The sequence below is a fragment of the Polyodon spathula genome, chromosome 18 (assembly GCF_017654505.1).
Source record: "Polyodon spathula isolate WHYD16114869_AA chromosome 18, ASM1765450v1, whole genome shotgun sequence".
NCBI classification, from domain to species: Eukaryota; Metazoa; Chordata; class Actinopteri; order Acipenseriformes; family Polyodontidae; genus Polyodon; species Polyodon spathula.
In genome coordinates, this window is record NC_054551.1 from 28158297 (window position 1) to 28176263 (window position 17967).

Genomic DNA, 17967 nt, shown 5'->3' on the forward strand with positions numbered 1-17967 from the left:
ACCCGCACTGCAGCAGCCACTATGAGCATTTCGCCTTCTGCGAGTCTTAGCATCTGCAATGTTCCTTGTCCCGTCTTTCCTTTCCTCATAACCATTTCCTAATTTCACTCCTGTAGCCCCCTCTCGCTCTCTCTCTCTCCCCACTTTTCCTCTCTTTTCCCCGGCATGGCCTCTGCTTGTTCCCAGATTCCATCTACTAGCCAGCAAGGAAACACTATAACATTCACTGCCGCCCTTCGGAGACTCGTCAACAACCCCGACTTCAGGTGAGACGGTCATGGAAAGCAGCGTATAGGAAAGTTCGCGGTTCCAAGAAAATATCAGTGCAGGCCTGTTTAAAAAGTAAACAATACAAAATGCAAGAATACAACCATTTCAGTAATGCAGCAGCGATTTTATGCTACAAGAACTACTCAGTATGAATTTACGAGAAGTTGATGTATTTTTAAAACTTTTGTCTTTGCACCTGTAACAACAGTTATTGATCGTTGTGCATTGTTTATTGTTTAAAAATGAATTCGGACACAGGATGTTGGTTAGAGTTTCTTGAAGTTTAGCACACGCAGTTGTGCAAGTAGGTTATATTACAAAAAAAGGAAATAAGATTTATTCTTTTATCTGATTTATTATTTTATTTCCATACTAAACATACTTACACAGTATATACTAACCTAGATGTAGATGTATAGCCTATAGGCTAATGCATTTTTAGTAATTGACAAAATAAAACAAGACCCGTGTACCCAAAACTGAGAAATACAGTGGAATAGGGAGCAAAAACACGCAGTGCTAAAAACAAATACTATGAAAACATTAAGCGCTTCTCCAAATATGTACATCTGTCTTTAATATTTGCACTCCCAAGATGATCTTTCAGTGCCATTCAGGATGTAAACATGCCTGCGTCTAAGAACTGATATAGTGCATGTACTGCAGTAAAGTAAATAGACAGCATGTGCAAATAGGGCTAGTGCAGACTTATGCAGCCTGACTTCAACTCTTTCTTGATATTTAAACCACATGTATAGTTCAAAGCGTTTGAAGTACTGTATAAACAATGAAGGATATGTCCCTTCCCATGTAGTTACCGTGAACTACATTTTTGTGCTTTAGCTACAGGACCTGTTATGACCCCTGGTTATAGTTGTCCTAGAATGTTGATCTTTTGGTGCCTCCACCTTTTTAAGTTTCACAGCAACAGTGACATACAAATAAACACCTTGTGCTTTTATAAAAAAAAAAATATATGTGTAAAACAGATTATCATAGATGTCCTATAATAATAAAAATATATTTTGACCAACTGCATGATGGCTGGAAACCAACCAAGACAGTATAATGCAATTCAGGTGTACACAAAGCCATAGACTAAGGGGTGAACTATGCATCATCAGCAACTGTTGCTGCAGAGTCACTTACAATAGAACTGCGGTTTTACATCTCATCCGAAGGGTGGAGGACAAGGAGGTTAAGTGACTTGCTTAGTGTTACACACAAGTCAGTGGCTGAACTAGGATTGAACCCAGAACCTCCTGGTAACAAGCCCCATTCTCTAACCACTGGACCACCTATTGTTATAGTGTTATTTTTGTGTTGATGAGTATTACTATAAGAACAACATTTGGGTAAGAGATGATTTCGAGTCCATTTGAGAGAGTAATAACTGAGAAAGATGTTTCAGATGTCATAGACAGCATTAAGGTAAATGGTTTCCTCATCTCAAACCCAGAAATGTTAAGTGAATCAGACTCCTATTGCATAGCCTTTTAAGCAACTTTAGGCTTTAATGAGCTTAATTGGTTACACCTGGTTTTGTTAAGTCTTATTAAGCCCAGGTGTGACTATAATTAGACTTGGAGCTTTAAAATAAAAAAAGGCATTCTTGAATAATGATGCATTCACTTCAGTTTTAACATTTAAGAGGAAGTTTTATTAAGTAAAAATAGGAAACAAGGGTTTGTCTTATTAATGATCATAACACTCATAATGAATTGTTATTTATGTATTTCACAGTGATGTTAAGTTTGTGGTGGGAAAGGAGCGTCAGGAGGTGTTTGCACACCGCTGTATTCTTGCCTGCCGCTGTGAGGTATTCCATGGGATGTTCAGCCAGCAGCTCCAGTCCGACAGACCCAGGGAACTGCTGGACGTTCCTGTTGTACTCTCTGACGTGCAGCCTGAGGTTTTCTTGGCTGTGATTGAGTTTCTGTACACCAATTGTGTAACCTTGAACAATTATATTGTAAGTAAAGATTGAACCTCTCCAGGAATTTCTTGAAAGGGGTGGTGTGTTTACACAAAGGTGTTCTGCAAATTTGTTCATGAACTCATCTCACCCAACTGTCCTGCTAACCACAGGCAATGTGAAGACTGCTGACTTGTATTCTTTTCTGCACAAAAAAGACTCAAAATTATACAGGTATAAAACTTTTGATCTACAGCTTGACGTTTAATAAATTGGGTCATGTTGCACAAATGTCCAAGCATTATATTATATAAAAAATGCTTTCCTTCTAAGACTGTTGGAAGTGATGGTGACAATGTATTTTTATTATGTTGTTCATAACCAAAATACTCCTTGACAGTTAATCTAAGACTGCCCAATAGGGTCATTTTTACATTCAGGAAATCAGTAGAAGAGCATAAAAATAATTTCTGGCTGTATGCAGGTTACATGTAAATTGGTTTGTAAGAGGTTGGATTAAATTCAGTTTTGCTGATAGAGCTTTTTCATGAATAAACAACAGTCCATCTGGGCAGTTGGTATGTGATCATCATAGTCCAGCTGTTGGAGTTTTATCCATTGCATTCTTCAATTCTGTCAGCAGAAGTGAGGAAGAATTTAAGGAATCAGCAGGGCTGCGCAATGCATTGGAGTCTTCACTTAACAACATTTCAATTTATTACATGTTAGAGATGTGAAGTAGCAGCCTGAAGATCCCAATTTCAGATCCCATCTTAATAACCACTGATTTAAAATACAACAGCAAATGTTTCATACTAAACAGAAACAGAGGGCTGTCCCCCAACATTTACCACCAATGTTATTTCTGGTGAGGTCCAACCCCAATTTAGTGCTGATAAAAGGTGCACAGTAAAACCTTTGGTCATTTCAGGAGACTGTCGGTGGACCCTATTCACAAAACTTTATCTCATGATTTATTAAAATTACAGTGTATATATATATATATATATATATATATATATATATATATATATATATATATATATATATATATATATGTACACTCACATGGATGAAGGCTATATTTGTATCCTGAGCCATTTGAAAAAAAGGCACAATGCCACAGTAGTGACGTCAAAATGGTATATTATTCTAGAAGATTATACTTGACCTTTGACTCATATTTGCACCCCAAGACCACTTACAAACACAAAATGTCTAGTTTTCAATCACTCGACAACACCCACCATTCCTGGTTTTTAGGCACTTTTAACAAATCTGTTTCTGAAGATTTACAATCATCCTCCACCAGTGGTAGCACCAAACAAGCAGCGAGACAAATAATCTTCTACTCTGACAGCGACTAAGAAAACCAAAAGAAAAAACCATGCCCCATTGAAACACCTTTTCCATAAAAATACTTTATTTTTTGCAGTTCATTTTCTACCAAGCTTAATTCACCGCTCCTGGATTATCAAAAAAAAAAAAAAAAAAAATATATATATATATATATATATATATATATATATATATATATATATATATATATATACTATTGACTTAATTTAAGTTATTATTATTCATTAAATGCACTTGCAATTTGAACCTTAACACCCGTTTATTTTCTTTTTTGGGTTTCTGTGGCAGTTTATAAACTACTCGACCTAACGGTCTCGTAGTTTATGGCGTTACATAAACCATAGATGGAATTATTTCCTTTAACTCACTGAAGCCCATCCATCTATTATTCTCTATATATTCAAGGGCTAGTGTTCCATGTACTATATGTAAAGCACATAGAGTCATTGAGTTGATTCATTTGATTGCAGTTCAGGCAGTGAGAAACTAGCAACGAGAAACTTTCTAATTATTGATCTGATGAGGCTACTGTATTTATTAGGAATTTCTTCATGAAGCTGTACATCAGTTTCAAGAAATTGACTGTCACGGTTTTCATTTAAATATTGTGTTGTGTGGCACTGACAATAATTTACCTTTTTTTAAACCTGTATGCTACCTTGTGTTCTACTCCTAGGCTCTGGAGGTGTTAACTTCAGCTGTGGAATACGGACTGGATGATCTTCGAAAGGTGTGTCTCTGATTCTGGGTGCATGATTTTTACCATTAGCTCACCTTTGTTAATGTAATGGGTTGTCGATTTTGGTAATGATGAAACATGAGTTTCAGAAGTAAGCAATTCCTTGTTTGTGTGTTTACAGTGGTAAATTATTTAATTTGGAAATTACAGCTTGGCGATAAGCTGCTGGGGGCATGGTGTATGTAATCATTTACCTTTTATCATTGTTTTGCACATGTATGAAGGAGTGTATGTTTAACCTGTAGCGTTAAATGTTTTGCAACACACAGGATATTTCAATGATGGCATTGCCAGGCAGTGTTAAGACCAGGATAAGGTAGTTACACATTAAAGTTCAGTTTTTGTAGAAACACAGAAAAAGGCATTGAAACCTTCAAAACAAAAATTATAAAACCAGCTTGATCCAAATTGACCTCTAAATGGCTATGTTACATGTTGATATTGACTGACTGCAACCTAATTTAACCTAAATTTGGGGTTACTACTGCATTAAGTATATCCAAGTGGTCACAGCTCATAGTGTTGTTCCTATTGGTCAAGTCACAATCACTGTGGCTTTGATGACAACTTTTTATCAGCAAAAATACAGAATGCATTAGAATTAAACAAATACTTAAAAAAAAAAAAAAATGAACAAAAAGAATAGAGCTGAATAAAGCCCCTTTCAAACTGGCATGTCCTGCCCGTGTCGGGACCTACCCAGGTTAGGCCCCGATGTCATGGGGGTCGGATACACAATTTCACACTGCTTTTGATAAAGCAGGGTTTACTTAGGTGACAGGCGCAAGTGAACAATGTGAATGTCAATGCCCCGGAAGCAGCTTGTTACATACGCTTCCGTCCAACCTTCTCTGGATTGAACCAGTGGCCCAAATGTTGATTAGACCAAATTTTTATTCATGTTTATCCTGCTGCAATCTGTCTCATGGTGTGTCTCAAGCAATAAAAATATGGCTAAACGGAATAAACAAAAATGTTCCTTGCGGAAGTGAAACCTTCACGCAGGTGGGGCTGCTTGTTATTTCGTCGCTGTCATGTATTTTGTCTTGCTCAACCCGATCAAAGCGTGTTGACCCACATCTGGAGGGACCTGGGTTAACCCCGGTATGACCCAGGTACGTGGTTTCACACTACGCAAGATTGTGATCCGGGCTGCCAGAAACTGGGTCCGGGCCCAAGGAGGAATGACAGTGTGAAAGGGCCTTTAGATTGAATGTTCAGTATGAGACCTATTTGCATGAAGTGGCATCTGTCCAGGCAATCACCATGGCTGGGTATGCTTTATTTACCCTGGCAGTAGTTGCATCAAACAAAACAGTATGCATAGATAGATGTAAACTATAGTAATTTATCTGAGGTGTTTTATAACTTCTCATGCTCTTTTTAATGCTCATTTGTTTTGTTTGTACCGCACCGGTTGGCCACATGACAGTCAAAAATGTGCTTATAAAAAAAGAACAATTTGAAACACTTGCTTGACCTTGTGCATTAAAAAATGAGCAGGGAGGATTTTTTTTGCAGTATGTCCTTTAGCTTGTGCAGGCCTGGGCATGTCTGTAGGGGCTGATGTAAATCAATGCTATGTTATTAGGAGTTACAGCCCTTGAAGGAGTGAGGTCCGGAGGAAGGCAGAGATTTTCTTGATCTGGAAGACAAACAGCAGAGACAGAACATAGTGTGCTGCTGTTGAAGGAAAATTTGTTATAAATATAAATTATGTTTATACTGCCTAGAGACGAGGGTGCTCTTCCATACGAAGGGAGTGGTTTGGTTGGAGATTAAAGTATATAGATTTACTTCCCTGGAGAATGTTTCTAAAGTGACAAAGTAGAGCTCAATGCAAGTTGTGCAAAAACAAAAGTTAAGTATAAAAAGAGATTCAAAGGGTTTACATAAAATGAAAAATAGGTTATTCTAACACTTTGTTTTAACTAATAATGTGCAGGTAAAAAAAACACTTTTCCATTCAAATTTTGGACACCAGACACTTAAAAATGTACTGGTAGCATAGTAGCTGTTGAACAACTACAAACAAGTTGCACCACAGTAAAGGCAAAAATGCAGCATTTTCAGTGACATGTTTGTTTCTTTATGTTGTTAAGGACCTCGTTGTGATAACATTTTGAACATGCATGTTAACACTACAACTTTCTGTACTTCCATTTTTATTTGATTGATTAGCTGACCTTATAAAAAGAAATTTGTGTGAAGCCAAGCCACGACAAGGAACCTATTGACACAATAGTACATTTAACACGATTAGAACCTATTCAGAAAATAGTTGGTCAATATATTATGCTGCAACGCGCAGAAAAAAAAAAAAGATTAACGTTTTTCATTTTGTTATCCTGTGCTTCATCACCCTGTACTAGTAAGTAAAGTATTTAGTAGTCTGTTTATATAATTTCCAGAGGCTGCTATGCACAGTAAAGTTACTGATGTTTCACCAGGTTTCAAGTTCTTAGAATATGTCCAATAGGCTGTGTTCATGGCCAGTGGTTTCTGTTGTCAGCCAGTCAAGGCACAAGAAAATAAATGGCACAATGGAATTCTAGATTTGTATTTAAAAAACGCATATGCAGCTGAATACCCTTTCATTTATTCGTGTTCAGTGTACTGACAGAATTGTTCTCTTGCCCTGGTTATAGCTGTGAAGAAGGCTTATTGTGACTCAACTATTCAGTAATTTATCAGAGCAGTACTTTAGCAGACTTTAAGGCCAATGCATCATGAGCACACGACTGCACTACGCCCCAGACTGTGTGTTAATCAGAGCCTGATTGTCTATTCTTCTAGGTCAACAGCCTCCAAGACAATGCAGAATTTGGTGACAAAACCTAGCATAATTATGCAGGACTTAACTTGAATAAAAACACTCTGAAGTCATTTGGTAGATAGCAACAACAAAAAAATAAATAAAAAGGACAAGTTAGCAGGGAAATAGTTGTTTGAAAATTAGTGCTTGTCCGTTATAAAGCGCGTCGTTATAGTGCGGAATCGGTTATAACACGATAGGGTTGTGGCTCCCATTTGCTCCATAATGCCATTACAGTAGCCCTTTTATACTCGTTATAAGGCGGAACACAAATAGCATGGTCTTGTAACTATGGCTCCCCACTATAGCGTTATAGAGGGTGAGCACTGTGTGTGTATATATATATATATATATATATATTTTTTTTTTGGGGGGGGGGGGGGGGGGGGTTTGTCCCCATTGACCCCTTTTAACCCAGCTGAACACAGCTCCACTGTTTGTGTCTGTGCTGGAGGGGACTACTGTCTGAGCTTGTGTCTGCAGGAAAGTGTCAGATCATTTGCGTTCATACTGTGTAGAGACACTGCTTGCCCTGTGGGTTGTAGAGGGTCTACTGAGACATCTGCTGCAGAGGACCAATAGGATGTACAGATTTAGATGCAAAGAAGATGAGTCACGTGGCTCAGAAAGAAGAGAAACTAGGTCTGAAAGTTCAAGGGATTCTTAGTCACTAGACTTGGAAGGAATTGTCTCTGAACACAGTACAGTATTCAGCATATTAAGGAAATGTCATGTAAAATCTCCAAGTACTGAACAGAGATTGGGAATAGGTCAACTCAACAGGTAAAATCATCAGAAATACAGCTGCAGTATGAATGGCAGTTAAGGCACCAAGAGTTTGCACTAACATTAGGATTATATGGTGCTGCTTTTGCTTTCTAGATAAGTAAACTGCAGACTAAGAATGCTAAAGTTCATTGAAATAATTGATGTAAATACTGCTTGCTTTTTACATATTTAACATTTTTACAGACTTTTCAAAAGGACCGCAGTATTAATTAGTTACCACTATTTAGATCAATTATAAAAACCCAGTTTTCAGTTCTTAGCCCAGGATTTAGTTTGTTAAATTGAATCTTAGAAGCATACTGAGTATTTTAGAATGGCTGGGCTTCTTCATGCCAGGGAGGCATACAGTAATCTAACCAAAATACTTTTTTTTTCAAGAAGGCTTTTGATTTTCTTTTCATTCCTAAAGTGTTACAGAACAACCTGCCAAGTTTGAAAGAAACCCATTATGTTGCCTTTGCTGTGCTCTGTGTTGTCTGAATCACAGCTTTATATTTTTAAACATATTACTTTTGACTCTACATTTTTAATCACACATCATGGGTCCAAGAACCAACTGTGCAATACATATTTCAATATATACTTGGGATCTTTCGCCAGGGGAAAAAAAAAAAAATCCAAGGATCCAAGTTCACACTCTGTCCTGCAAATTCTGGTTTTCTGTTCCCACAATACACCACTCATTTTAGTAAGGGAACCAGCATTGTTTCAGGGGGGAGCATGAACTGGATACACTGCAGTGATTAGAGGAGAAAATATCTGCTGGAGAACATTCCAGAGTAAAAGTTCAAAAAACGTTATTCCCTATTTACCTTTTGATATGCAAGTAAAAAAGTATCGCAGCTATTAGGAATATGTAGAAAAATAAATGTTGCAATATGGACAACACATATTAGAAGGTAAAGTAAACTGTTTCTTGTAATTGCTATTTTAATGCAGCGGTTCAATAGCAGTTAATTGAAGTCCTTTCAGAGTTGTGTGTGCTTTTCAGACACATGACAGTAAATAGCCACCAGCGAGACACCTCTCAGCATTGCCTTCAACAAGCGTTTTAGCAAAATGAAACTGTCTTTGGGTTTTCTAATTTTTTATTTTTATGAAAAATACTTGTATATGAAAAATTTAGTTTCTCATTCTTTTTGAAAAATCACTGCTGAAATCTAGATGAAAGAAAACCATTGGGCCCACAGCACAGGAAGTAATAAGGTATCATGATGTAGCAGTTTAACCTTTTAAGATCTAGGGTGATGTTTGAATTCTAGTGGTAGTAACATGTAAGGAATTGATTTTTAAAGCCCTGTACTCCCAATACTCTCAATGAAAACCAAGGATGCCCTGCACCCCCAATACTCTCAATGAAAACCAAGGATATGCTATGATTCATGCAAAACCTGCTTCCCTTTGCAAAATTGTATCCCTTAAGGTTTGTGTGTGCTGTAAGATGTATTAACATTGCTGAATATCAGGAAATCATTCCATTTGCTGAGGCAGTGGTGTAATGCATGAGCTGGGAATGGGGTGGCAGCATGCCATATGTCATTTAGTCTGCAGTTTATTAATCAGCCTATATAGCCTGATTTGTTTTTCAGATAGCTGGTGTTAGCTAGCATTGTTAATTCATACGTTTAGATGGTATCCAGAATTATTAACATGAAAAACCTTATTGCTTGGGAACTTGAATGGTAGGTAGGCTTGTACTAGAATAAAAAAAAAAAAAAAATTGCCCTGTGTTCTCAAATATATGTTTGTACAAAAAATCTGCACTTTACATCAGATAGGTAAGCAAAGTGTCCAAAAACAACAGACATGTATATTTAACCCAGTTTAGGCTGATCAAATTAATTTGGCAACCCTTTATAAAGACTCTGTATGGCTTCAGTGGCTGGTTTTATAATATGATATTGATTAAGCCATTTAAATACTTGCTGCTTCTGGTGAGAGTCATTATGATATTTGACCTTTTATTAGAGTTTGCAGTGTGGAGTTTAGTGATTCCTTTAAACCAGAATCCCATTATTTTATGACAAATACCGGAGTTCAATTCAGGAATTGAACTTCATTATCGGCTTTTAGTCTATTGCAGGGTTTAGTGAGAGACTGTACTATATCTGTGTTCTAAGCATTGTTTTGAACTGGACCAGGTTATATTAGAACAAAACGAATCTGCTGAGGTTTAAAATCAAATTTCTGTCATCTGAACCTATGTAGGTTGAGTGAGAAGTAAAAAATGTGTTTAAATAAAACTAGCCAAACCATATTTTAATATATCCAGAGAACTGCTTCTCCATTTGTGATGAAACCTGCTAGGGACACAGTTTGGCAGGTTCTGTGGGTAAATGGAGGTTGTCTGTATGCCACATTTACATTTTTGCAAAAAGCAGAGTTCACTTTTTAGAAATGAACTGTTTTACAAATGTGTACTAAACCTGGAGCATTTTTTTGTACAAATATAACAGGGTATTATACAGGGAAATATGTGTTATTCACCAAAATGCTGTAATTTTAAAACATAGCCACATCAAGACAGCACATAGAAATAGTTTGGAAGCTGTGATAAGTGCTTGGAAACAGCGACAGGTGACACTGATTGGCTGATAAACTCGCATTTTAGTTTCTTTGACCAAGGCCACAATGTGAAAGTGCTACCGTCACATACCACAAAAGAAACGGGAAAGTAAAATGTTAAGTCATCCCAAGTAATCGGAGAATATCTAATATAGTTCGCCACCCCCTTCCTCTTTGAGCATTTGTGTTTCTACTTCATGCACAAAAAACATGTGTGTTTCCATATATAATTACAATGACATCTTTCAGGAACTGCAACATAGGGAGTCAAGCAAGGTCCTAATTGTTTCCCTTTGAACTTGCGACTAAACTGACATCCTTTTGTTTAATAATAATAATAATAATAATAATAATAATCTAATAATCTTACCTTTTTTGTTCTTCAGTAGCCACTGTTTGTCTGTCCATGGTCATTGTCACGGTCTTCTGATTTAACAAAAGCTATGACGGAGAGTTAATGGAAATACTGGTCACCGATGGTCTTCGGAATCTCTCCATAGTTGAACTAAAGCTCACACTGAAACCCTGCCACACTTCTCAATATACAAATAGTGTGTGCGCTCTAGTGACATGTACAGTGATAGTAGGGAGCAAATGTTTGAGTTTTCGTTTTTTGCAAAAAATATTGAAAATTCCGCGGGAGAGCGCAAATTCTGTGATTTTTTTCACCGATCACGGAATCCTGAAGGGAGTAATTATCATGTGACACTACTATCAAATATGAATGACTAATATTAAGAATGTTGCCTGAAAAATAGAATGCCATCCTACGTGGGAGGCAGGTTGCCGGTGTGTCGCTGGGGTGTTGCCCAGGGTGATCACACGAGGAACATCCGTCACCCCCCTTGTGACCAGGCCTTTACAATTCTTTCACCCTCCAAAGCTTAGTCTTGACACCTGGACTCTGAAGAGGATAGGGTTTGTTTGTTTGTTTGTTTATTTATAGTAGTATATTTTTGTTCTGAATGTTTCAGTTAATGATCAATGATACATGTTCAAAAAGACATTTACTTTTATGTAGTTATTCTCAAATAATAGGTAATGTCAAGTAGCCTGTTTACTATGAGTAATTGGTATATCTGTAATGTATTGTAAACCTTTATAAATAAGCTATGTATACCTTGTAAACATATCTTCAAGAATATGTTTTAAAATCTTATAAAAGCAAGAACTGCCTTTGACTCATTGAATTTTCTTCAGCCGGAAGGGGTCATATAAAAATACTCCTTTTCCCAGCACCTGAAAATAAACTAGGTCATGAAATATCATCGCAGCATCTTGTATATCCGAACAAAGACAAGTTGAGTTGGTTTTAGTATCAAGGCTGCAGGGGATGTAACTAGACCAGCTTGCTTTTCAGCTTTTGGTGGTGAGCAATGAACATTTCCATGCAATGTGATCATATCTGGTTCCTTTTCAAATTGAAACTGATTTTAGTGACACTGGCACCAATAGTAGGGATGTATTGCTGTGTGTACAGTACAGTCTTATTCAGCCTTAATCATCTATTTATGGTGTCACTCTTTGTTAGGATTCATCTGTTGCCAATACTACACACAAAGGAGTAATTTTTTTTTTTTTAAATCAGGAATTTCCATAACAGCATTTTCACAAGACCGTTACAGTTTTCCTAAAAGTTAACCAGACTTTAGTGAATCTTAATTCATGACAATCAGTAATTTCAGTAGACCATGGTAACTGCATAGCAAAGTTCAGTAAAGCATATTATAAACATGGTAAGCAGAAGTATGTGTGGGATTGCATAGAGAACTGCAGCATTAGCGTGATCAGTTTTTTTTTTTTTTTTTTACCAGAGTAAACTTTTAAAGGGCATATGTTATGAATAGTATAATGTCACTTCTATAAAACTGGGCATTTCCAATGTATTTTGCAACCACAGTCAGTTGTTTTATGCATTTTTGAGGAAACATAGAAAACTTTTTTTTTTTTTCCCTTGGGGATAGTTTAAATTGGCAAGCCTGGAAATTACATTCTTTAAAAAAGAAAGAAAAAATAATCATTTTTGATTTGTGAATTGTTCACATTGTAAAACTACTTATGCATCATTTTAAATCAGCTGTTTTTATATATTGGGATTCTAAAACTATTTAAATATAATTGTTTTACATAAACATACACATTTCTGTACTAATGGCAAATCTAAATAGAAACAATCATCAGATCATTTTTGTCAGATTTTGCATAATTTAGGAAGGAAAGAGTTGAGTTTTATTGGTGTTTATTAAGAGACCAGTGGCAGTTTAGAAATAATAGGTTATGAGGACCAAACCATAAAACTGGTTCCAGCCTGCCAATTGCCCAGATTGTGGCAGACAATTAACACTTCATTACAATGTAAGAACAATCCATTCAAGTTAAAACTTGGTGACCAGAGTAGCACAAAGGTTGTAATATTCTGTGGAATCCAGGGCCATCATAATCGTGTCAGTGTCAGTATTAACACATCACCAACATTCCTTGTAAAAGCCTGTGATCAGCTCTCTGCCACTTAACTTTAATGTGGTCTTTGTTGGGGCACTTCAGTCTCCTATAAATGTGGGGACTTTTAAAAGTTGGGCTGATTTCAAAGAAAAGCCCATGCCTTTACTTGTGTTTACTGTAAGGCATGTTCATATATACAGGCCTATGATTGGTAGAACTGTGAACACCTATAATTTAGGATGAATGATACTGCTAAACAAAGCAAAATCACAATACATTTTATTACTTTGATGCTTATTACAAATGTAATTTGTCACATTTAACAGTGAGCTAAACGTGGCAGTTTTTGGTTGTATACAGTCACAACTTCTAAGATTTTCATTAAAAAAAAAAAAAAAAAAAAAAAAAAAAATCGATATGTGGGAATGGAGCTTGTTCTAAGACCATGTGTATTGATTAAGTAAGTTGTAGAATAAAATAAATACAATATCAAATATGTTAGCATATGAAACAATCTAATTCTTCAGCTGATTTGCCAGTGAATTGTTGTCTTTCAATATGTTTGCAGCAATGACTAATGTGGATCTTGAACTTCAGCCTGAAACAGAGTAATTCAGTAATATTAATGGATTTATTTGATGCCATTCCTTTGTTAAAAACTGAATAATAACTGGGCCATGTTTGTATTATATTTAGTGACTTTGAAGCCTGATGTTAAAATTAAAAATTATGACAGAGGCTACTTCCAAACGCCCCAGCTTTTTGAATAGAGCTTACTGGGAAGATCCTGAAGCAGGAAAGCCAAGGGGAAAGGAGGTTTCCTGTCTAGTGACGTAAAACCCTTTTGAGCAAAGTATTCTCTTAGAGGAAAGTGTTACTGTTGTTGCTGCGGATGACAAAATTATATTCAATGGAGTATGAACCAGGTGTTTTGTTACAGCAGACTGATGAATCATACAACACATCCACATCAACTGAATCAGAGAAAGTCATTGACTGTTATAAGTGGTTATGAAGAGGCTTGCATACACCAGCTGTGAGTGCAGTGACATCACAGTGCTGGTGAGTGGACAGTTGTTTCACCTAATATGAAAAAACTTCAGTTTTAATGCAGTGAAAGTGCGTTCAAGTAGGTGGAAAATAGTATACTGTAGTTAAACTGCATTATTTCATGTACAATACATGCTCAGAGTGACCTACTTTTCACTGCACTGTACCTTTTGTTTTAGGAAAATTGGATATTATTCAACTGTTTAGCCAGTCCATGAGTTCATTGTTCAACTATGCCAGTTGAAGCATGGTAAAATAAGATGTCAAGATACATGCTAGAGAAACTGTTTAGTTGAAACCATTCAGTTCCCTTTAGAATAAATTGAGAGATCTTCATAATAAAAAATAAAAAAATAGAAAATAAATTACTCACTTTGAAGAAATTACGTACTGTTTTTGTTTCTATTTATTAATCATGGGGAAAGTATATTTGAGTTTTCACAGTTGTCTTTGTTATACTTCATGCATGTTAAAGATCTGTTTGAGGTGTCAGTTGTGCAGAACTACTGTTGCCACTGTTGGTTTCATTTCCTGTAAGTTTCTAAGATTTTTTTTTTTAATATATAAATCATCTACATACTAACGATATATAACAGTTATGCCTCATTTAAGCAAAAGAAAAAAAATACTGAACTCTAACAGGCTGGAAGTTATTACAGTTCTGAAAGTGAATCACTGGTGTAATTTCTTGGCCGATAATTATGCTAGTGATCTGTAACGAATGAATCATTAATGTAAGAAATGTCAGGCAGAGGTTGACAGGAAATGTGCCTCCTGTGTTAAAGTCGGCTTCCCAGGTTGTGATGTGAAATTAACATTTTTTGTTTTAAAAATCCACATGTGACTTCCGGTATATGCATTGAGATAAATTGTTAGCTTTATTAGTGGATGAGAATTCTCTGTGATACACAGTGATGCACAGGTGAATTCCAGGGTTGAAAATGTGAATGTTTCAAAATGTATACCTAACCTTCTTTGCAAACTGCCTTTTGTTCAACATGTGGCTGTCTGTCATCTCTTTATTTGGGCATGTTAGACTTTTCTGTTTCCATGCCAGCTGTGGTAGGGATACTGTGCCATAAACCTGGCAGTGTACCCACAGTTTGGTGCAGTCGCTTACATAGTGTGCTGCAGTCTGCTTACATAGGGTAAATGACTTTTAAACTAAACTGTAGTTAAACTGTATGCTGTAGTTAAATCACACTTGATACATTGAAGGATTAATATTTTTGTGAAAGTGATTCTAGAGATTTCAAAACTAATAATATTTCTACTTTTGGTTGGTCTTACTGAGTTGTATTCCAAAAGACTCTTCTGTGGTTCTGTGACCAGAATGGCTGGTGGTTACCTCAGACCATGAAGAAGACCGGACACAAGTACCGTGAGCAAACGGCGCTGGTGCTTAGAGTTAATAAATAAAAAGATTTAGACAAAACAAAACGGCAGGGTGGCCAAAACAGACAGACAGTTACAAACCACAGCAAACTCTAAACAAACAAGTATTGTGCTGAGCTTTTTCAGCATGTGTAGAACATAAGAACATAAGAAAGTTTACAAACGAGAGGAGGCCATTCGGCCCATCTTGCTCGTTTGGTTGTTAGTAGCTTATTGATCCCAAAATCTCATCAAGCAGCTTCTTGAAGGATCCCAGGGTGTCAGCTTCAACAACATTATTGGGGAGTTGATTCCAGACCCTCACAATTCTCTGTGTAAAAAAGTGTCTCCTATTTTCTGTTCTGAATGCCCCTTTTTCTGAACTCCATTTGTGACCCCTGGTCCTTGTTTCTTTTTTCAGGCTGAAAAAGTCCCTTGGGTCGACACTGTCAATACCTTTTAGAATTTTGAATGCTTGAATTAGGTCGCCACGTAGTCTTCTTTGTTCAAGACTGAACAGATTCAATTCTTTTAGCCTGTCTGCATATGACATGCCTTTTAAGCCCGGAATAATTCTGGTCGCTCTTCTTTGCACTCTTTCTAGAGCAGCAATATCTTTTTTATAGCGAGGTGACCAGAACTGCACACAATATTCAAGATGAGGTCTTACAAGTGCATTGTACAGTTTTAACATTACTTCCCTTGATTTAAATTCAACACTTTTCACAATGTATCCGAGCATCTTGTTAGCCTTTTTTATAGCTTCCCCACATTGCCTAGATGAAGACATTTCTGAGTCAACAAAAACTCCTAGGTCTTTTTCATAGATTCCTTCTCCAATTTCAATATCTCCCATATGATATTTATAATGTACATTTTTATTTCCTGCGTGCAGTACCTTACACTTTTCTCTATTAAATGTCATTTGCCATGTGTCTGCCCAGTTCTGAATCTTGTCTAGATCATTTTGAATGACCTTTGCTGCTGCAACAGTGTTTGCCACTCCTCCTACTTTTGTGTCGTCTGCAAATTTAACAAGTTTGCTTACTATACCAGAATCTAAATCATTAATGTAGATTAGGAATAGCAGAGGACCTAATACTGATCCCTGTGGTACACCGCTGGTTACCACACTCCATTCTGAGGTTTTTCCTCTAATCAGTACTTTCTGTTTTCTACATGTTAACCACTCCCTAATCCATGTACATGTGTTTCCTTGAATCCCAACTGCGTTCAGTTTGAGAATTAATCTTTTGTGCGGGACTTTGTCAAAAGCTTTCTGGAAATCTAAATAAACCATGTCATATGCTTTGCAATTATCCATTATCGATGTTGCATCCTCAAAAAAATCAAGCAAGTTAGTTAGGCACGATCTCCCTTTCCTAAAACCATGTTGACTGTCTCCCAGTATCCTGTTACCATATAGGTAATTTTTATTCATTTCTCTCTCCTCTCTCTCCCACACCTCCTCACTGTACCCCACCTCGAGTGTGAAATTGGTGCTCCGTAAATACAGCTGTACCGGGACTTAATTGCAAATCGTTCAATCTGGCCCCGGCACAGTCTGCATGTGAACAAATTGTAACATCACCATGCCCACATACCAATATACACTTTTAACTCACCCTTGCTACAGGGGCAGGGGTTACCCTGTCACGGGTCCAAAAAGACAAAAGATCTTCAACAAAAGTAAAGGTGGATCAATAAATTATATATTTTTTCTGTTCACCTGAATTAAAAGTAATAGATGTATCTGGAATTATGTTATTAAATACCCAGTATGGTGGATTCAGGAAACATGATTAAAATTAAGAGGAAATACCTACGAAAGATTAAGATATAGTGGGTTTATAAAACTCAACACAGTTGTGTCTTGAGTGGGTTAATAATCTAACATCTGCTTAGGAATTTCCAGCCCCTGTTGTATTACATAATTTATTTCTATTTAAAGACTCATGTTTCCTCAGCTTGGGAACTTTCCCTTAGTGAGGGATTGGACAGCATGCAGAAGTATTTCCCATGACGGTGCTCAGGATTGTGTTGGAGGCAATCGACTGGGTCAGTGTTGGATTTGAAGAAAGAGAGTTATCTCTTTGAGCGTGTGAGAACACTGTGACTCATGGTCTTGCAAGAATTTCAGAATTTCAGTTTTGTTTATTTATTTATTTTTTTTTTTAAATGGTCAAAATAAACCATATGATTAAGTCTCTGGTTCCCCCACATGAAAACAGCAGAATAAGGGGGTAGTTTCACAGTTAAGGTCAATTTATGGATTTTGTCTAAAGCATCCAGATAATGATTTTCCAGCATTGGCATGCAATGGAGAAAATTGTGCTATAAAATTGATAAACTTTTCCTAAAGTACATCAGGCTTGATTTTTTTTGTTGTTTGTTCTTTCATATAGGAAAGTGTGTGATCTATGAAGGGATGATGTGGCAGGGCAGAAGCCCTGTGATATAAGGTGTGTGTATGTGGAGAAAACATGTGGAAATGTGGCTGGGGCCATAATTGAATGATTAATGGGTAATGAGGCTCTAGCCACAGGTGTATAAGAAGGGGAATCGCGGGTGTTAGAGAGATTAATGTCGGTGTTGGTGAAGGTATGTGTTGCTGTCCTGTTTATGTCTGGGTTTTTGTATAGGTCTTTT

The 17967-nt window shown here is 36.7% G+C and overlaps 1 protein-coding gene across 1 annotated transcript in view; it reads left to right on the forward strand.

The window, feature by feature from the left end:
• Window positions 1–17967, forward strand: part of LOC121331069 (BTB/POZ domain-containing protein 19-like) — a 47102-nt gene continuing 29135 nt past the window's right edge. Inside the window, exons 1-3 of the mRNA XM_041278222.1 lie at window positions 1–266; window positions 2014–2242; window positions 4221–4274. Coding sequence (XP_041134156.1) covers window positions 166–266; window positions 2014–2242; window positions 4221–4274 — 384 coding nt within the window. The 5' untranslated portion in view covers window positions 1–165. The remainder of the gene's footprint in view (window positions 267–2013; window positions 2243–4220; window positions 4275–17967) is intronic.